Here is a 21,705-nt window from a genome sequence, read left to right on the forward strand (position 1 = left end):
TTTTCAGCAACGCACTTTGATATTAAGGTCATCAGATTTTGATGATACAAGGAAAATAGCACAGTGTATTTATTTATTTATTTATTTATCAACTTTTTTGTGTAGGTATACATGAGTTACAATCAGCTTTTTGGCAGGATTGGTAACAGTAGAAAATGACATTTACAGTGTAAACTTTTAATGTGAATGATTTGAATGACTTCAGCTACATGTCTTCACTTTCAAAACTGTCAGATGTGAAATGCAAGTTGGTTAACAGAAGTAGTACATTCATCACAGGTAAACGCTGACTTCACTTTAGTTCTACTACCACAACTGACACAAGAGCAGCTTTGACAGTAAATCATCTCAGGGAAATATGCTTTAGCAGGATTTATATCAATATACATCATATCAAAGCATGTGAAGTCAAAAGAGCTTACGTTTTAAATTGAAGTGTTGTTCTTATATAACTTGTTGTTTCAAGAGGTAGAAGTTTCCTATGCACTGGTATTTTAAACATCAAAGTAATCTTTCTAACCTTTTTCTTTCTTTAATTATCGGCTACAGTAGCTGACAGTTAAGTATCTGTAAATATAACACAAGGTGACCTAATCAGCTGGACCAATTGCCAACTACATTTCTTTTTTAAAGATATTATTCTCGTGGCTCTGCTAAGTTTGTCACACTGCTCCTCTAATCATCAATAGAAGTGGATGCAATCGTAGCGTTAACTTCAGTAGCAGCTGTAGCGAGTGAGGCCGAGGTCCCAGTCAAAGTGCCATCACGTGGTTTGGCACGAGGCCTCATCATCTCCTCCGTGTTGCGTTCAGGCTTTACCAGAAGAATGTAACACTTGGGCAGGAAGATGCAGGTCAGAAGGCCAAAGCTGGATGCCAGGATGGCAAAAATCTGGACAGCCACCATGAACTTGCCACGTGTGCTCAGGTAAGCCGGGACAAAGGAGATCCAAACAATGAAGAAGACCAGCATGCCGAAGGTCACACACTTTGCCTCACTGGAAGATAGAATAACAAGAATAAGTCAAGAACATGTATCTTTTTATATATATATATATTTTCATAATTACATAACACAGTAAGAGTAGTCTCTTTATTTGTTGACTTTCTTTTGTTATCCTTTCTTTTTTTTAACTTCATAACATTTTTTTTTAACTTTATTTTTTAATCAGAGTCAAAACTCAACAATTATCAAATTGAATTGGCTTAAATAATAATAAACTTCATAACATTTTGATACAGATTTTTAAACTACCAGTCACTTTTATTTCCTACCTGAAGTGATCCTCCAGTTTACGAGCAATGAAAGCAAAGATGAAGGCCAGAAGAGCCAGCAGGATGTCATAAGCAAAGATACAACAAATAAAGACCACAGAGCCTTCATCACACTCCAGGATGATCTTTATATTCTGGGCTGAGGTGTTTTTGACCGGATGTGGAGGGAGGATGATGAGCCACACAGTGCATGCTATAGCCTGGGAGGAGTAATGATGATTACAGATATATTAAAACCACATTCAGATTCAGAGCTCATGGTAAGATTTAAATTTGTGTTAAATTTCCTTGTATGTACCTGTATTAAAGTTGCTGCAGCAGCTATGGCCCTCTGGTGGGCAAATGTAAGACTGTCAACTTCAGGGTTAGCAAAAGCATTGGCATCATTGTTATGTATTGTGTTGGTTACAATGACGTCTGGGTTTCCACTGTTCGCTGCTGCCTCAGCTGCAGCCTTGGCGGCTTTGGCAGCTGCCTTGTGTCTTGCACGAGCTGCTTTCAAAGCCTGAGCTCTCAGCATCAGAACAGCAGCTTTACCTAAAGTGAAGGCACATTAGAGTGACGTATAGTTCATTGAACTTACACCTGGATTATGTAAACAGTTTTGACCATATACCCACCCATGATAGAGGAGAGGCAGAGAGCAAAGCCCAAAGCCAGGCCTACTTGGCTGGTCATGCAGCTCCAGGGCTGAGGTTCTCCCAAAAAGACGATAGAGCAGAGGAAAGTCACCACCAGTGAGAACAGCAGCGAGAAACTCAACAGAGCATCATTTGCTTTCACAAGGGGGGAGCCAATGTTCAAAACAAACTCCACCTGAAAAACAAAGAGACGGCAAAAAAAAAAAACATTTAATCCCTCACTCACTACATCAAGGGATCTCGTGTATCTGCTTTCTTCTATGTGAGTTTTACCCCAACAGCAATTGTTACAAGAGCTCCAAAAGCTGAGATGACAATGAGAGTAATCCCGAGGGGCTCTCCAAAGGCCAGGAACTCGATGATCTTTGGTACGCAAGCATCATGAGCCTCATTGGACCAGTCATCACCGCTACAGAGGACACACTCACGAGCATCTGTCAGAGAGGAAGGAGTCAATAAGAGGACAGCAGGGTTGTGTTGCAAAAGCTGTTTTTTGACTGTAGGTGTGTGTCGTGGAAATTAGTTAATACTTGTCTGGAACAATTATGTAGAAAGATGGAGACACTCTGAGATCTTTATACTGACTTGTTGTGTTGCTAATTTCTCCATCTGCACATGGGATACAGTCAAAACAGCAGACTGGCTCTCCCTGTCTAATTCCCTTCCTGGTGCCTGGCTGGCAGTTCTCACTGCACACCGACCGAGGAGGCTGCAACATACACACCAACACAAGTTAAACAGAAAAGCTTGCTACATTCACTCTGAATGAGTATGCTGCATACCTCCAAAACGTCATTGTTCCACACAATGGAGTCATTCATGATGGTCATGCTGTCCTCAGGTGCTGCTGAGCCATTGTAGTGTCCTACAGTGACGTACGATATCTCCCCGTTACTATTGACCTGCCAGTTAATGATGTCGTAAAAGGCTTCTACATCTCCATCTTCAAAGTAGATCTCTTCGTCAGTGTGTGGCACTTTGAAATGCACATTCTTCAGGTAGTACATGAGCTGTGGAAAAATAGACAAATCAACATTGTGGTCACTAGTGGTGGGAAAAAAAATCAAACATCGACATATCAGGATTTTTTGTTTGAAAGTATTAAAATTTCTTTGTCAAAAATGTTTTTTTTTTTGTTTTTTTTAAACAAAATTTTCATTTCAGTCTTTGTTTATAAACTGGATTGGAAAAAAGTTACCACTTTTCTCCAGCAGAGGGTGAAATGTTTCTCTCATTTTATAGGAGAATAGGCCCCTGATATAGTCTTTAGACATCATCATTTAACTTTTTCACATGGTCTGGTGTTAAAAAAGCAAACTAAAAATCCTAAGTGTCAAAGAATCACAATTTAAATTGAATCAACACCCCAAAAATCGCAATAGAATCGAATCGCAAGAATATCATATCGTCCCAGCCCACCCGGTCACACACACAGCCATAAAGCGATTGTATTCACTCACATATACAGACACAAACTTGCCTGCCATGGCTCAAAGTCAGTGATGTTGGCACATTCATTTCTTCCATTGAACGGTCCCTTTCCAGGTTCACAGTGCTCCAGGTTGTGGAGTGCATGGGCCACAGCATACACAGCTTTATACACACTGTGGGGTGACATCATGAGTGCAGCTTCATATGTATCTTTATCAGTTTTCTGATTTAACATTAGAGAGTATGATCAGAAGAAGATAAGGGCCACTGATAAAAACATTTTTTGGGGCTTGTTAAAAAAGATAAAGGAAAATAGAAGCACTGTTATGGCTTAACGGTGAGGCTAGCCTTCCAGCAAGTGGCTTGAGTCCAACCTGCAGCCTTTTTCCTGTGTCACTTCTGCTCTCACTGTTTTCTGCTCTACCCACTCTTCTGTCCTCTCTGAATAAAAGCATAAAAAAAAGCTAAATAATAATAATAATAATAGTAATAATAATAATAATAATAATAATAATAATAATAATAATAATAATAATAATAATAATAATAATAATTTAAAAAATAAAATAAAATAAAAAAAGAAGTACTAGTTTCTTTTTTTTCTTGCCTGGCCTCCTTTCCTAGCATCCCCAAAATCTTTTCAGTAGCTCCAATCCTCTTCTGTAGGATCATAGAAATCAATGTTTCTATCTTGTTCCAGTTTTCTGGCTGCAACTGCAGCACATGTCTTCCCATATTAAATGTCTTGTTTACCCTGACACAGCTATTACTCCCCAACAAGATCAGAAATTCCCAAGACATTCTGTGCTAAATGGTGTGATCTGTGTGCCCTCTAGTGGTAGATGGGTTCTGTGTTTCTATGTTGGTGGGAAAGACAGAAGCTGAACAGGCAAGACCATCAGCACAAGGACTGAAAAAAACGTAATAAATCTAAATTGGGGATTCTTGATGCAGAATCTGAGCTGAGGGAACTTACCTGTAAGTGATCCGTAACTGGGAAACATCAGAATAGGTGTTGTTAAGCTGTGCCAGAGACTCACGGCCCGTACAGAGCCCATCAGGGAGTCCCCTCACTGCTATGGACTGTGTGCTGTTCTCCACTTTAGCCCTTTGCTTGGCCTGCCTCACAGCTCTGCCATAGTTCAGTGTACAGTTGAATAACTAGAAGAAAAATATGCAGTTAGATTAGATTAGAAAAATTTGGGTGACATTTGTGGCCATTGAATTTTGTTTCCTTGAAATATATGCAAAAGAAAACCAAACATGACCTCTGTATGAGTTTTAGTCAGGATCAGCCAGTATATAATTTCTAACCAGGTAAAACACACACACACCGATTCCCAGAATTCCTCAGTGAGCTCATCATCATAAGGATCCAGATCCAGTAGATGACGCTGAAGGCCTGGTATGTTTGCCCTTTTTACTCCAAATCCCAGAGTTCCACCCAGTACTGAGCTCACCTGCATACACACACATGATAAACATCAGCTCGTTTGTTGTCCATCTTTAAATCCCCCTTCTATAAACTCATTTACATCATCAGTCTGTAATGATCTGGTTTAAGGACTCACCCCGGGCTGGTTGATGAGTGCAGAGGTCACCCAGGCCTCACTGGCAATCCAGGTGCGATTGGTCACATTGTGGCGGAGAAGCTCAACAATAAGAGGACTGAGGTCCACATCGGATGAGAAGACCACAATGATTTTTGCTGTGGCCTCTACTACAGTCTGAACAATACGCTGAATATCCTCTGGAGAACTCACCTGAAGTTTAGCAGGAACATCACACTTTTTTACGGCATTTAAATTAGACAAAGATTGACATTTAAAGCAAGCCTTGAAATTATAGGATGTGAACACAAATGGAATAAAAGTGTTTACCTTGGGCAGAGTTTCAGAGAAGGAAATACATACACCAGCTTCTTCCACCTGCTCCTTGAAGTCTTTGATGCCATACTTCCCGTAATCATCATCAGCAGCTATGGTGCCCACCCAAGTCCAGCCAAAGTGAAGCACCAGCTTGGCGATAGCTGTGGACTGGTGACTATCATTTGGGATGGTCCTCAGGAAGGTGGGGAACTGGAACTTACTCTTCAGAGCAGAGCAAGTTGAAGAATAGCTGACCTGAGGATGACAACAGAGAGGAGTTTCTTCCTGTGTTCATATTTTCATAAACCCTCATGAGACTCAGCATCAGCCTACCTGTGGGAAGTGATAAAGCCCAAGTATCCGAGCAGTAGCAATGGAAAGGTCAGAGCCCCCAGCGCCCACTAGAGCTGCCAGAGGCACCCCAGTCCCACACCTGTAGTTGGGTACAGCCTCATCTTGGCCTGTCAGGTAAGTTAGGGTGCCCTCTACAGCTTTGGAGATGGTGAAGCAGGAGTCGTAGATGACATAGCCCAGGTCAGTGTTGGGCAGCAGGTCGTTTCTCTTGTTGATTTCATTGATGGCAAAGAGCATGGTTTGAGTCCAGCGAAAGGTTCGGAAGTTAAACCTGGAGAGTATATGTCAAGTTTTATTCTAACAAGAGGTTAGTGACTCCAAAACGTGAAACGCTTGACCCCAGAACTGCCCCCTGACTGTGCCACGGATGGGTGAATGGGATGAGTCAATACTGAGAGGTATGCTGTAATAGCATGCTCTGCCATCAGTGAATGAATGTTGTGTGAATGGGCGCAGCATAAGAACTACTTTTGAAAAATATCTTAATAGTGATAAGAAAAAAGTTCAGTCTTTCTGATAAATTTTGCAAATCGCTTGGTAAAAGGCCCTCCTCCATAATGATCTAGACTGGCCCCGGAGATGCTGCCCTTCTCTGTCTGGACTTCTGAAGTGAAATCAGAGTTAAGAGCTCTCTTGACCTAACTTTTACAGTTAAAACTAATAGTTTGCTGAATCAGAAAATATAATTTATCTTTCAAGAGATAAGTACTGAAAGGTCTAAACTGAAGAGGCCCTTCATATTATTTGTTCAGGTAACTTAAGCAGAAAGATTGAGTTAACACAGCAAAAATGATGAAAAAAGACACATGAATACTTCCACGGATGCTTTACTCACCCCTCACATCCTGACGACACAGGCACCCTTGAAGTGTTGCCATCGCTGGATGCTATCCGCTTGTGTACAGGAAACATTCCCCCAACAACAACCTTCTTCTTTTCCACATTCTTGTAGCCACTCAGGTTGAACTTTGCCTTCAGTTTACATGTGGCCTCTGCTGAAACAGATCTGGAACAGAAGAAAAAGACACATAGTCCAAGCAAGAAGCAACGGATTTCCATCCTATGTGGACTCAGGGAAAGCTGTCGCTGTGAACACGGTGAAAGAAACAGTGAAGTGTGACAGGTGTCCCACCTGCTCTCAGGGGAGATGTTGGAAGTAAGAGGTAACGTGAGAACAGATTCACCTGTTTGGAAAAGAAGAATACTGGCTTAATGCAAATGACAGGTTTTTATTAATCTCTATGTCATACAAACAAATAGATGGATGATTTATTGTAAACTCTGAAAACATAATGATCGTCTTTTATAATATCTAAAACCGAGGGTGTAAAGTTATTTTCCCATCAACACCTCTCAATATAACACTCAGACACAAACATATCTACATGATGTTGAGTATTCTGAAATGAAAAGTCTTTTTTTGTTCATTTCCTCCTGTATATCAAACCAGTCAGCACACAGGTCGTCTGCAGAGTGTTAACTGCTACAGGCTCTGAGTTAATTAGCCGCAGCATGTGGTAACTTGTACCATCATTCTGCACAGATACTGTTCCAAAATCCTGTCCCTTCCCCCAGAGTGTGTGTCTGTGTTGTGTTGATATCTGACTGAACATGTCAGCGCTTGTCTTTCAGTCAGCAGGGACCAGCACACACCTGAAACCCTCAGTACACTGAGGGATGTAGACTGGGCAACAAGGACCAACTGTGCACAAACAGACATTAACAAAACCAGATTATCATTAAAACAATGTTCCATTTTTTATACCATATGTACAAGAAATCAAATTAATGAGACATTTCACACAGGAAGTGTAACCTTTAAAAGTTGGAGGAGAGATCTTTACCTTGAATATAGCTGCTGTTCAGTGATTTGTTCCTGAGCGTGTGCATGCGTGATTAATCCCTCGAGATGTGGCTCAGGCACATGAGTCGACTGATGCGTTCTGCAAGAAATCAATTATGTGTAGTAACCTTCTAAATGTTGCACAGTGGAGACATTTGTAAATACCACAAAAAGAGAAAAGGGCAGTCTAGAAAAACCTGATCAGGTTAACCCTCAAGTCTACCCATATTTTATTTCACTCAGCTTTATCATATAGAAATAAAAACAAAGCTGGACTCCATTTTTATTGAATACATCAAGTTCTGAGTTTGCTGTGATACCTACACTTATGATTTAAATTATGTAAAGAGTCACATAAGCACACAAGGCTCTAAAAAAGCTATCAATCAGGTTTGAATAGAAAGACAGTATTATGAAACAGAAACACAAACCAAGGACTCATCTATTTGGATGAAACTCTCAGAAATATTACAAAGGGTGAATGTTTTATTGTAAATTGCTATTAGGGGATGGGTACTCTGAATCTCATTGATAGTACTGATTCCCATAGAATCGAATGGTACCACGTTTAGGTATCAAGATGTACCCTTTTAACTGTGAGGGAGTGGATGCTGGACATGAACACAGCATTGCTAGTTAATGTATTGCGAAAGAAATATGTTACACTGAAAAACCTTGAGATTCCATCAAATGAACTAATTAATATCTATTAATGCATTGACACACACGAAAGTACCAAAAATTGGTGCTACTAAGTACCGATATTGTTTGCCAGGTACCAGGGATTGGTTCCGTATCGTTTCAAATATGAAAGGTACCCAAAACAAGAAGCTTAAACTGAAATATTAACCTTATAGAGCCCAGCATTTCGCCTGCGCTATGATTTACATTATTTCATTTAGTTTCGAGGGACAGTTCACTTGAAACCGAATATGTTATGTCAATCATTCTTTTTGCGTATAAAATCTGGTGAGTTACACATTCATATTACCTTTTCAACATGTCCTAGAGATCTTCCCTTCCACTAATGTCTCCAGAAATCCAGTTTAAAGAGTAAACAACAAAAACATTGTGATCCAGACTACAGTTGTTCACATTGCTTCTTAAGTTAAATTCACATCATGTTTTTTCAGTTAGATTTTTGAGGGATAAAGCCATGACAATTCTGTATTTATTAAAAATACGTATAATTTTCATTTTCATTAAGTTTAATTGCACTTTTCAGCAATAAAATGACACTACAGCATGTAAAAATGTGAAGATATGCTCTGGCAGGCTTGGCATTGTCAGTCATTAAGGGTCAAAACAGCGAACCTCCATTTTTATTTCTGTTAGAATTAAACACAAGTTCCCTAATGTTCCTATAGAATTATTAAAATCACTGTTGATAGAGGGAAAATATAAGCAATTAATCATAGAGGTAAGAAGTTTCAACATGAAGGTCTTTATTAAAGCTCAGATTTCCATTGTACAAATGTCATCATAGATGAAACTGCATGCAGTGGCTTGGTTTGAGGCACGTTACTAAAGGAGAATGAGCGTTGTTGAACAGAACCAAAGAAAATAAAAACAGACAATAAATTGCATAACTTAATCTTATTGATATTGCAATTTAACTACAAAATTTTATCCCCATTGTCCTTGGGCTGTTGTATGTAATGGAGACATACTGTAACAGAAAAAAAAAACACTTAAAGGCAAAGAAGAGGGAGACACACTAACAGCAGGAAAATATTTTTGCATCGAGGGTATTCTGCAACTAAAGATTAAGGATTAAACAGAGGATGAGAGGCACAAAACAAGTCCTGGAGGCATGAGAACCACCACATCTGAGTGAAATGTCTCTATTTTGGGGACAATACACTTTAAAACTCAGTTAAACCTGAGCACTGTATCCACTGAGATCTAAATGACAAGACAGAAGACTACCGATATGAAGTGCTGCATGTTCAAACAGTGGAGGACAGAAAAACTGATCCATCTTAGACACAGTGAGCTTATGTTAAAGGGGACAATAGTTTGTCCTCTTAACCTGACCTTTGACACATCAAAGTGACACATTAACAATGTGGAGTTCTCAATGAATGTTATGCTGATAAAGCACCAATACTTAAAGGGTGAAAGAGGTCTAAATGTGCAAAACAATGTGCCCTTGTACAACAATGAGCAGCCAAATGATGATAGATGAGTACAGCAATTTACACAATGTCGTTATAAACTCTACTGTTCTTATAATTTTATTATTAGCTAGTCCCCTTGCTATTTTAATCTTCATGAAAAGCATACATATTGCAGCATGAGGAGAAAAAGTGTTTTATTCTCCTTTCCAGGAACATCCACATTCTGTCACCCCAAAGGAATAAACAAAAGCAATCGAACAGGCACATACAAAGTAATCCATCATATTGGCCTCCAGCACAGCTGCATACTAGTCTTCATAATGAGTTTAATCTTGGCTTGCTGTCCACAAAGGGTTCAGCAACGAGTCAAAAGCCCCTGTCAACAAGTGTAGCTTGGAGAAGATCGTCAGAGGAGCCCACAATATCATGTATCACCACAGCATATTCTACGTTTGGCAAAACAAAAGCTTAAAAGTTATTGATTGGTCACAAGGGTTGTCTGTCGAGTATAATCTTAAACAGATAACCTTCTTCATAGCACAGTTTAGAGGCAGGAAGTGAAAAATAACCAACAGAAAGGATCGTCTTCAGTTAAAAACACTCTGACCTATGATGGTAAGACGAACACAGCAGACAGAAAACAACTGCTTAAGATGTTTAGTTCCTCCTTCAGGTGGTCTTTTTTTCTGGACACTGCTGTTTGTTTTCACGTTCAAGCTCGTCCCATAATACGATCTGAGGCACAACATCAAAGTCCACACTCTGAACTTTCACAGCTTCTCACTGCTTGCTTTTATACGTCGGCCTTTCGAAAGGAAGCAGCAATTTACCTTTTATTATGGAGAAGATAAACACTGTTGTACATGGATCAAAAATGACAATATATTATCAATAACAAACATTAATCAGTCCCTATCGCCAAAATATTAAGACCAGAGAGGAGTTGTGGGGAGAGCAGAGTAGAAGCGCCTTCGTGTGTCTGCGCTTGTCACAGTACGATCTGCTTTCCATGGGAATGTTGAAGAGAGGGATGGAGGTACAGGAGAGAAGAGGAGGAGCAGGGTGAAGATAGTAGAAGGAAGGACTGAGGAGGAAAAGAGTTCACCAGCCCTCTCTGTTATCTGCTGAGTGTGTTTGTGCATTGTGTGAGTGTGTGTGTGTGTCCTATAAGAACAATGTTACAAGGGTTTTCATTCCCACTCTGTGGTGCCGGGTGGTTTGGAGGTCAGATCATACATGACTCTGGAAATGCCGGGGATCTTCTTGATCTCATTTACCATCTTCAGAACCACCTGCAAACAAATCAATAAATAGATAAATGACTCAAAATGTAACTCCTACAAAGAAAATTATCTAAAAAATAATCATTTGAGATGAAGCACAGAAGGGTACATGATGTTATACCTCTTCTGGGATATGATTGCCCGGCGTGGCAGGGATGCCAGTCATAAAATCGCTGGTGATAAAGGTGCGGACCACCACAGAGCGCCGACAGGATGGCTGCTTTTGCAGTGGGTCACGGTCAAAGTGCAGGGGGGTCAGGATGACTGGCATCTGGCTGATCTTACTGGAATAGCCTAAAAGAGAGGAAGAGCAAAAATGTCATGAAGAACCAGAGGTAGAAAGTAGCTGCAATACCTCTGACTAATTTCTTTTTAAAAGGAAGGGCCTTCTGATCAAAATAATGCTTAGGAAATCTTCAAAAGGAAAAAAGACAGATTTACCAGATTTGTCTCTTGTGTATCTACTGAAGCTGTAAACACGATAATATGGGTGTATCCTGTACACGTACCAGACTCTCTGAGGATAGAGTGAGCTACGAAGTCAGCCTGTCTAAGCGTGCTCAGAACGCCTGTGGTCAGGAAGGTTGGAGTAATGTCTGTAGGCGGTTCTTTCACGTGGGATCCAAAAACATACACGACTCTGGAAAAACAGACACACAAACAATGAAGTGACCTTGTGTGTTCGTATGCAGAAGCGACTGCCTAAGACAACCACATGGGTGAGAGCTGCCTACTACCTGTTGATGCTATGGCACATGCGAGGGATGAGTCTGGCCAAGAACATGAGAGATTCCCAGTGTGGAGATTCTTTACTTGTGACACCGCACACGTAACTGTAGGACCGGCAATCCCCCTGTGACATGAGCACATTTATTTTTTTTAAATTATGAAGAAAAATGCTGTGTCTATAGTGGGATAGAACCAAAAAGAGAAATACATACAACTTTATGGGTAGCTTTTCAAAAAATAGTTCCAGTTAAATGAGCACTTGTGTTTATATTAAGAAAAAAAAACTCATCAGGTTTTCAAGGCTCCTTGTGTTTGTTTTCTGTCTGCACAACAGTCTGAGGTCTGGAGGTCTGGAGTAAAATTAGAACTCTGGCATCAAACAGGAAGTAATAGGTAACAGGCAAACGCAGTCACGGTCTGACAGCAGTACGTGGGTGACAACAGCAGGCAACACTTCAGAGCAGTACAAATAGCTGGGAAGTTATCTTTTTCTAACTGCTTAATTATTGCAGAGGACATCCTTGGTAGGTGTTGAAAAGAGTGAGTGTTGAAAACTGCAGCAGCTAAAACAAATCCCCCCTTGGCTGAAAAAACCACTGAGTCAGAAAGAGTGGTTTTCTTTGGGTGTGTGTGTCTCGGGGTTAACCTCACAATTATAGTGGAAATGCAGCAAGACAAACAGAAAAAAAAGAACATACTATTTATGGCTTCTTCTGTTTTTGGATACCCGTATGTAGCTCCACACACATCTGTTTTTTTCTAACACAAACTAAAGTAAATTACAAACACACAGCAATGTCTGGCCCTGCCTAGATAAATCCTTGTTTTTACTTAGGCCTTTAGCACATATCAATCAAACTTTTGAAAAACTATTTTAGCGCAGGTAAATACATGTTGACTTCACAAAGAATTGGATTCTGTAAGCGGTCGCTGGATTCCATTAGTGCTTTTCATATTTTTTAAATCCAAAGTTTAACACTGAGTTTGTAAAATAAGACTATGTGCTGACAGCAGACAGTTCATGTCGGGGACTGATGAGACAGTTATTTCACTGCTCTGTTCACGTGTTCAGGAACTCCTAGCTGACCTGTTATGCTCATAACCGGGTTAAGGAAAAGCCGATCTGAAGTAACAGTCATAACTTCACGCTGCTTTTAAAGCAGCAAATTCACTGGACCTTTCATGGTCGGGAAGTGAAAATCAAGAGCAGCTGATTGTTTTTTAGCAAGTGATTAACCAGTCTGATTACCTGGACGCCAACAGTTTTGATAGGCAGCAGAAAGGCATTTAGTGAATGAAGGCTGGTGATCTGCATGAGCTTCTCTTCCTCCTCATCCGATATGCAAGATTTGACTCTTTGCAGCAAGGCGTGGGGCTGTAAAAAACAGGTACAACAATTCATCGTTAGTTTGTCCGAACTGAGTGATCAAATTAACATCTGTTCTCCACAATCTGCAAAGAGTCCAAGCCCGAGTTTCATTGTAAGAAAAAGCAGCAAGAAATTCATCTTATCCACTATCAGGTTTTGTTTCTGGTCTTGATGGTCCTATGAAACATACATGACACAATTTTGATCGAAAATGTCCTAAAATCAAAAGTATGATATGGCTTCTTCTGTAGTATGACCAACCAACCAGCAGGGGCTGCACATCAACTGGGATACACCTGTCAAGATGTGCAGTTATTGCCCTATCAGTGAAGTGTGAAGAACAAGCTTTCACTGCACTTTGTTTGAACATATTTGAATGCATTTGTGAAAAAACCTTCAGCACAATGTCACCACCCCCTGATATGAATACTGATTCTACCAAAATTTTGGAATGTTTCTGCCAAACTCACATTTTTATGTTTGAACTACTGAACTTTTGTTAGTTTTAAAGTAAAGAATTAAGAAGAATGATCACAGTATTTCATGTCCACTCATCAAGGATGAACCAGTTATGTAATTTCTTCGTTGCTCTGACCTTTTTGACGCTTGCTGAGAAGTCTGTGACAATTTTAAGAATGTTGTTCGTTTCAGCAAAATCCTTACAGATGTAGGGCTCCTCTGCACAAATCACCCTAATGGACAACCCAGGACCTGCATGTTAAAAACAATGACAAAATAAAAAGCAGGAAAAGTTAATTGGTACAAGAACTAAAGATGCATATCTTTGTTTTAGCATGCATGTGTGAGTAAACTAGCCTGGGAAAGGGTGCCGGGAGACGATCTCTTCTGGTAAACCCAGCTCTCTACCGAGTGCTCTGACTTCATCTTTATGGAAATCTTTCAACGGTTCGATGACTTTTCCCTGGAGAATCAGAGTAATCGGATCAGCTTTGTGACAGTAATTGTAGAAATAAGAAAAGTGCTGCATAGTTGTGCATTTTGGAAAGAAAAAACAAAAATGTTAGGTATGTGCGGTACCTCATCTCTGAGTTTGCGGATGAGCTCAGTATCGTTGTGGTGGGTTTTGATGACCTCTGCCTTTCCACTGGCGATATGGGAGGCACTCTCAATGAGATCAGGCCGCAAGGTACCCTGGGCCAGGAAGACCTCTTCTGGCTTTAGATTCATCTCTCCTATTACTTCGTTTGCCACCTGTGCAACCACACAACTCATTTAGATAGCTACAACTGTGAGCCAATAAGTGAAGCATTCAGCTGAAATAAATAATAACAACATTTCATATTCTGCACTCACTTTGACAAATGTATCTCCAATTATTTTCCTTTTCTCTTCAGGGTTGGTTGTCATGTTCAACGTCTTGCTGATGCGTTTCCGTGGTGTCCTGTCTTCCTCAGAGATGGGAAGGGTTGTTGTTCCATTGTAGAAGGTGTGAGCTGCATTAACCACTAAAAAGAGCAACAGAGTGAACAACAGACGAAAGACGACATAAGTAGAGAGTAGTGATTTACCATTTCATCAGAGATAAACATGGTTTCAAGGGTACAAAAATGTATCAGAAATCAATTCATCACAATAGCTTTTCATTCCTGCTCCCACCTTTAAGTTTGATCCCCAATTTGGTGAGAGCCTCCTCCACACTTTGACTCTCCCTCTTCCTCATGAAGCCATTGTCAATGTGAACGGCTATCACCTGATCCTGGTTCAGAGCTTTGTTAAGGAGAGCTGTGCAAACTGTTGAGTCAACCCCACCACTCAGCAACACCTGGGGAAATCATAAGAGACAGTCACAAATGTTAAGCATTAAGAAGAGGTATCACACTTCATTTGATATAATCTCTCCCTTAGATTTGCTCTGTAGTAAGTTATTTAGAATTTAAATTCACACTGAATTTGTTGTTTTATAGTGACATATTTTCACGTCATTTAGCAGGTGGTAAAACACAGCACATTATAAACTATGAAGAAACACACACCTGCCAATCTTGAAACCTTGCTAACAAGTTTTGTGAAAGCTTTGTTTTGATCATACATTTATCAAGGCTACAGTTAAGAAACAAGACAAAGAATGTGCATCTGTGCCTTTAAATATAACTCTGCTTTGAGTCTGTTTCCAACACTCATTTATCGCCTTTCCCTCCTGAGATGAAGCCCAGTTTGGAGCTGCTCAGGGAGTCAGCTACCTCTTTTCAGATAAAACAGGGTTTAATTTGTGGGTTTAATTGGTTCTGCTAACTTCCAACCAATTTGGCTGCTGTCTGCCTCAGCAGCAAACGCATTTTATGTTCAATACCACGAGCAAGACTTGAAATCATTTCCCATAATAGGCTGAAACTACAGCGAAAGAATCTCAAAATTATATGTCCTTATTTTGATTATCATTTTGGCTTTTTTTCTGCTGTTACAGAGTTGGAACTGTGCAAACACTGACACTGTTACATTGCTCCAGTTTCACTTACCAGCACTTTAGACTTGTCTACTTTTTCTCTGATCTCATCAATGCAAGCCTGTTGGCGGTTCTGGACCGTGAAGTTACTCGTGCATCCTGCAATCTCGAAAAGAAAGGTACGCAGCATTTCCATGCCTCTCTCTGTCAGGTCGACCTCAGGGTGAAACTGTGTCCCGTACAGCTTCTTCTGTTCATTAGCAATTCCTGAGGGGAAAACACGGGGATTAGAGCAGAAAAAATAATCTGGACTGAAAGTTTTCAACACATTAAACACATTACAGAATAGCTCCACACATAAGCCTTCATGGATTTGAACTGTTTTCACCATTTTTTTTTCATTGTTGCAGCTGATAACACTGAAGCTCATTTTAATTGGGTTTTACAGCAGCATTATTTACATTTATACAATAAAACAATGCTGGTTGCCTGTGAATTCTCCTTGCTGGCAATAAAGACAGAATGGTTTCTTTAATTACTTGTATCATATTTTGCATACTTCATTGAAACAGTAGTAAACTTAAGCTCTTCTCTTTATTAAGTGGAATCAACAGCACCGTTTTTGTCTCTGAGAATCAAGCTAGTAATAAAGAAAGCGAACAATGAAAACCCAAGCAGAGAACAGGAGCACTACTTTAAGAACTTAGAATACTCTCAAGCAGTCATGTATCTCTTTATTTTTCTCTTCTCAATCACAAAATGCAGCAAATTTAACTGGTTCTAGCTCGTTAAGCTGTGTTGTTCCACCTGCGTTGTATAATCTGCTGTATCAACAGTCATCAGGTGTTTCTGGCAGCACTGTATGCTATGGTTATGAGGTCTGGCTGCACATAATCAAATTTGACTCACAGCAAACTCTGACATGTTATACGTTTTCATTCTCCGTGTTTCACTCTGGTCAGAGAGGAAATTAGGTAGCTGTATCCTTTACATTATGTCAGGCATGACCAGAAAATGCATTTAAAATTACCAAACATGACATAATGTCTCAGAGGAGTAAAATGTTCTCATTTCAACAAAATACCACAGAAATGGAATACTACACCCACATCAGTGGATTTCTGAGAGTATAAAAAAAAGACCCAAGTTTATGTTACCTACTCTTTATCTCTGCTTTTATTTTTACTCCATCACATTGATACAGTTAAACAAGGGATATCTGTCATACCAAAGACAACACCGGTAAACAGCTTATAAATCTTCATACATCTACTACCTCAGTGCTTTGACACATAAAATAGTAACAAAAATACTCCAAAGTAGATTTTGGACCCTTTATTAAAAGAAAATCTGATTGAACTGTCCCCTTAAAGGCTATGTTGATTTTAAATACATAAAAACCAGAAGAGATGCAAACAAGAAGAAAAGATCTTAAAAGATTACACACTTCTTTTTCTTCGTTATAGTTTCAGATTGTGTTTACGAGCATTACAGTCAAGTATCTTCTTAACTCACCAGCAATGATATTCCCTGACTGGGCCACGACTTTAAAGCCATCAGCTACCTTATCCACACTGTCTCCATGGGTCAGCAGCACCAGTTCCTCCTTATGAAGGCCTCTGATATAATCAGAACGAGTTATTTAAAAGAATCCATTTTGAATGAGCACATTCAGTCATTACATTTCACAAACAAAAATGCAACACAGCAAAGAAGATGTTATATTCATTATTTAATGACATGATCTTCAACAAATTGATGGAATTAAAAAGCATGAAAAGTGAAATGAAGTACATTAAGTGGAATTTCAGATAAAGTTTGGTGGTCAGCTGAACTATTTTCCAGTGAAAAATATTTTTTTAGGCTCTACCCACACTCTTACACCTTCGCACTATCAATAAGTACTTGTGCTGCATGCCAACGGATACCTGTGATATAGAACTCCTGGAGCTGTATGTCCAGGTAAACACTGGCTCAATAAGTAATTGGCTATTACTCGACCCTGCTCCTTCACTAAACTCTCACCAGTCTGTGAAGTGGTACCATCTTCTGTCAGTTCATTTTCTCTAACCTCTCTATGTTGCACTATCACCAAATAAGGATGTTAGCTCTGCACCCTGGATCGCAGTCAGTAAATATCATGGTCATTTCACCTGCTTTTATTATTTTGGCAGTGTGGGCAGGTGCTGGAAAATGAAACCTTTAGAAGGCGTTTCTAGTTAATTGGCTAATAGGATACCATCAATTTACAATATTGAATCTTTCACAATAAATTGTTTTTCTGATACTGAACTTAACGTTTTTATTCGAGCCATGTTCTGAATCCAGAACCTTTATTTGTATCAGGGTTTTTTAGATTAACTTTTCCACAATTTTCTGCTTAATTGCCTAATTGCTGCAGAACTTATTTCACCTTTAAGATGCTGTATAAATGGAGAAAAAAAACAAGAGCAACTATATTACCTGAAGAGAGAGCAAGTGTTGTCCAGTCCAATGCTGAACACTCCATCTTCCCTTACACTCTTTTTATGAACTGTACCGCCAAACACTTTATTCATCATCTGTCAAGACAAAAAACAAACAAGCAAAACAAGATTAACGGCTGATCACAGAGACTACATTTTGGTATAGAAGATAAATATATGTGAAGTGATGGTTGCCGGTAGGGCTGCACGATATTGGAAAAAAGTGACATTGCGATTTTTTGGGGGGGTTGCGATGTATATTGCATTATTAAAGATAAAAGAATTTTCGCCAGATGACTTGAATAGCTCTGTTTGGAAAGAATTTGGTAGACTCACAATGACACCATTGTATTCCTATAATACCTATCTGTGAATGATGAAGATTGCTGTATAAGAAAAGGATCCAGGAGGCTATGTCTCTGTACAAAATAGAATAGGTTTCAATTTCAGTTGCTTTTTTTCAATTTCTCCAATACATGAGGGAAATGCGATAGTCACATCACATGCGTGATGTGACTATTGTGCATGTGCATATTGCGATGGCAATGTTCAAACGATATATTGTGCAGGCCTAGTTGCCGGTGTTAATCAGTAAAAACTGGGGAATAAATGCTTTTATAGCCCTCAGCTACAGTCAGAGTCGCCTTGAAGGAGTTAAGTGTCCCAACTGGTGTTCAGGAGAGAAAAACAGCTAACTGCTGAATGATAGAATGATAGTTAAGTGTAGCAACTTAGAGGCACAATGCAAAACAAACCCTTCCTGGAGTAGAACAGTGGTGAAAAACCCCACACATCACATAAATCTGCATATGTGCATAGATACCTGCATCCCATAGCAAATCCCAAGCACAGGCTTTCCTATAGTGAATATTGCTGGGTCAAACCAGGGGGCATCTTCTGCATACACAGAGGCTGGACCTCCTGAAATGATGACAGCTCTAAAAGAGGAGTAAAGGAGAAAATTATCAAACCAAATTTCAACATACAGAATACACCCAAAATTTACAGTCACAAAAATATGAGGGAATAATAGTTCTTGTATGCTTCTAAATGCTCACCTGTAGCCCTGTTCCCTTATAGCAAAGGCTGGGGTCTCTAAAGGGAGGATCTCAGAGCGCACACACAGCTCCCGCACCCGCCGGTCAATCACCTTACCATACTGGGCCCCAGCATCCAGGATGGCCACCGCTCCCTCACAGGACCCATTTTGCTCTGCGCTGCTGATCTCCAGCTGTGGAAACACACATTCAGAAAAACACAGTGTTGTGCTTTGAGTGCCTGCAGAGGTCATGATGCACATCAGAACTGAAAAGTACAAGAGCAATTTTGTTACATGTGTTAACAAAAGTGAGGTCTTATTGATGTGTTCAGGGGTCAACAGATTGCCTGTGGTTGAAGCGGGACTACTCCTGGTCTTGACAGTGCTCCATCTCTGCCCACCCCGAGGAGCATGTGACCGAGCAGGGCCTAACACAATTATGGACACGTGAGCTCTAATTCAGACAGTCACTACAGAAATTTGTGCTGGAACCGTTCATGCCATCAGTAGAATCACATGAAATCCACGGGCTAATCACAGGTCATTGATGAGGTGCCTTCATTCATTTGTCAAGGATGCTTAAATGTGGTCTCTGTTTCTCACTTGACATTGGCACAATTCTGGATGTTATTTTTTCAACCTTTGCAACTAGGCTGCTCAAAATCTGGGGGTTACCGAGAAGTTGCTTGGCTGATAGCTGACTATTTTGAAACTGGGTAGGTTAGGACGGCAATAACAGAAACATGACCAAACGTGGCTGTAGATACCACCTTCGCGCGTAGTTTCTAAAACGTTCTTATAGTAGTCATCTCACCCTCAGATCCGATTTGCTTTCAATAAATAGGCGTAATCTTTTAAAGATCAATTGACGATCATAGCCCCAGAAGTGAAACCATTAGATGACACACGACAGTTTTCAGCATGCTTCAAATCAGCTGGGAACACATCGGCTGTGGTACAAGTTGTCAGACCCGGTAACCGCAAGTTGCCTCATACTAGCTTAGTGACGACGTTAGCAAAACTGTCAGTTACTGTCGGTTAATAACAACAGCGGCATGAAATAAATAGGTTAAACATACGCTCAAAGTCATTTTCCAAAACAAGGCAGGGGCGATTTCAACAAAAGATTTTTGTTTAGTTGGAATACAATTCTAAATGAGCAGCAATAGCTAGCTATCAAATCGCCTATGTAGCATGCTAGCTCACGAATGGAATCAGCATTAGCCTGTTAGCAACTGGCTACGTTAGCATTGCTATGCTAAAACCCACGCGGTGCTTGGAGGCAAAGGTGTGCTATTGGGGGTCCTGTATAAGGAGGCAATAGAGTTTACTTGTGAATAGTGTTAAATGTTTTCTGCGCTAAAATAACTGAGACAACATGTCTGCTTGGTTAGAGGCTACGAGCAACATGTTAATACTGCAACAGGCACACGACAGCGTTCTCAATGCTTCTCAGAGGAACTGGTGGTAATGTTATATGCTCTCTAACTTTCCCCCCGCGAGGTGAATAAAGGCCGTAATTTACCCGGGGGGCTGCAACGGCAACCTGGGCTCAACCACAAAGCCAGCCGGGCTACCCTTTAACAGAGGAGTAAAGTGTTCAAGTTCCACTGACCTTGCTCTCTCCGTTGCACAGAGCCATGGAGGACTGCCGTGTTGTGGAATGAGCTCTCCCCAACGCCTCGGCGTCCCAGGTCTACGAGAGAGAGAGAGAGTGAGAGCGTGTGAGAGTGAGAGAGAGGGAACTGCTGCTTGTCTCCGGCTTCGCACGCCTACTACTGTATCAAAAACAGATCGGGTTGTTGGTTTGTAGATGGGATGTCACGGCCTCTTCTCCTTTGGGGGAGGAATTACTTTCACCAAGAGAACACACTAAATAAATACGTCTGTGTTTTGGGGGTGGAGCGCAAAGTTAAATCTTCTAAAAAAAAAAAAAAAAAACGAGAGTGACGGGCATTGGTCCATCTTCTTGGGCCAGACAGCAGCTGACTTTACAGATAATGCTCAAACATATGCAGCTGTTTGAAGTGTAAACATGCTGCGACTGAGAAATGAGCACATCAGGACAGTCTGAATTTGGAATTAAACATACCGAAATTTGACTAACATTTTCAGAATATGCAGTTTATTTACATTAAAGATAATCAAATTATTATTGTATTATCTTATTTATAATCTACTTGACAAAGCTTAGCTACATAATATAATAACCTCATGTTCAGCATGTGTATTGCATATTGTAGCCTAGTAATAAAAAGAATAAAATAAAATTTGAAACAGTCCTACAGAACCTTGCCAACAAATTATTACACTTGATTCAGGCCTACTGTCACACACACTTAGCATAATAAAGTCTATAACTTCCACAAAGAATGGATCTACAAACCAGAGACACATGACGCTGTGGGTAAAAGTAGCAAGTTTGTGTTAGGATCATGCTGTACTTTAACACGTCTACTCTACAGATCCACTGTGAGTGGCGATGTACATTAGGAATTTTGTCCCCTCTAAAACAACATAAGCTGTGAAAACCTTTTCTTTTTTTAACCTGGTACAGCGTTTGGCTTTAACATGTATTTCCAGAAACTGTCTTTGTAGCTTTTGAAGGCTGCTCCAGCAGAAATAAATAGACCAACAAATAATACATAAACAGTTATACAGTTCAGGCTGGATACAGAAGAGATACTATCATAATTACAGAAATTAAACTTAAATTTCATGGTAAAATAGAGGGAATGTCACAGCAAAACCACACATTAGTCAAGCAGTCAGATGTGAAATTCCACTCTGTGCATAGTTTTTTCCCTGCTTATTAAATTTAAAATTAGCGCCATCCTGTGGAAAATTACAGGTACTTAAAATAGCAGGTTTCAACCAGACAAACG

The 21,705-nt window shown here is 40.0% G+C and overlaps 2 protein-coding genes across 2 annotated transcripts; both read right to left on the reverse strand.

Moving 5' to 3' along the window:
- Window positions 1-675: 675 nt before the first annotated feature.
- vmn2r1 (vomeronasal 2, receptor 1) lies at window positions 676-6,627 on the reverse strand. The gene is made up of 14 exons (XM_074680184.1): window positions 6,404-6,627; window positions 5,548-5,839; window positions 5,227-5,469; window positions 4,918-5,109; window positions 4,681-4,806; window positions 4,323-4,507; window positions 3,396-3,519; window positions 2,698-2,925; window positions 2,501-2,624; window positions 2,189-2,349; window positions 1,895-2,090; window positions 1,573-1,811; window positions 1,275-1,474; window positions 676-997 (listed from the first exon to the last, which is right to left on the reverse strand). Exons 1-14 carry the CDS (start codon window positions 6,625-6,627, stop codon window positions 676-678), a joined length of 2,856 nt encoding a protein of 951 aa, XP_074536285.1.
- A 2,231-nt stretch (window positions 6,628-8,858) lies between these two features.
- Window positions 8,859-20,677, reverse strand: gmps (guanine monophosphate synthase). Its single transcript, XM_074680020.1, has 16 exons — window positions 20,436-20,677; window positions 18,840-19,012; window positions 18,605-18,719; window positions 17,780-17,877; window positions 16,832-16,935; window positions 15,390-15,583; window positions 14,530-14,695; window positions 14,227-14,378; window positions 13,951-14,124; window positions 13,729-13,834; window positions 13,508-13,623; window positions 12,793-12,918; window positions 11,552-11,667; window positions 11,324-11,454; window positions 10,936-11,108; window positions 8,859-10,823 (listed from the first exon to the last, which is right to left on the reverse strand). Exons 1-16 carry the CDS (start codon window positions 20,460-20,462, stop codon window positions 10,722-10,724), a joined length of 2,073 nt encoding a protein of 690 aa, XP_074536121.1. The 5' UTR covers window positions 20,463-20,677; the 3' UTR covers window positions 8,859-10,721.
- Window positions 20,678-21,705: the final 1,028 nt, after the last annotated feature.

Source organism: Halichoeres trimaculatus, unplaced genomic scaffold (genome assembly GCF_033239565.1).
Source record: "Halichoeres trimaculatus isolate MK-OKI-2021-1 unplaced genomic scaffold, fHalTri1.1 fHalTri1_scaffold_9, whole genome shotgun sequence".
Classification (NCBI taxonomy): Eukaryota; Metazoa; Chordata; class Actinopteri; order Labriformes; family Labridae; genus Halichoeres; species Halichoeres trimaculatus.

Bases quoted from the DNA above. Each gene is read 5' to 3' on its own strand.
- vmn2r1 (XM_074680184.1), bottom strand. From the start codon at position 6,627: ATGGAAATCCGTTGCTTCTTGCTTGGACTATGTGTCTTTTTCTTCTGT. The intron at 4,508-4,680 runs GTGTGTGTGTGT...TTTTTCTTCTAG, and splicing joins CTGAGGAATTCTGGGAATCG to TTATTCAACTGTACACTGAA. The intron at 2,625-2,697 runs GTATGCAGCATA...TGTATGTTGCAG, and splicing joins GGAACAATGACGTTTTGGAG to CCTCCTCGGTCGGTGTGCAG.
- gmps (XM_074680020.1), bottom strand. From the start codon at position 20,462: ATGGCTCTGTGCAACGGAGAGAGCAAG. The intron at 16,936-17,779 runs GTAATATAGTTG...TGATTATATCAG, and splicing joins AACACTTGCTCTCTCTTCAG to AGGCCTTCATAAGGAGGAAC. The intron at 14,125-14,226 runs GTGAGTGCAGAA...GTGGTTGCACAG, and splicing joins TTGGAGATACATTTGTCAAA to GTGGCAAACGAAGTAATAGG.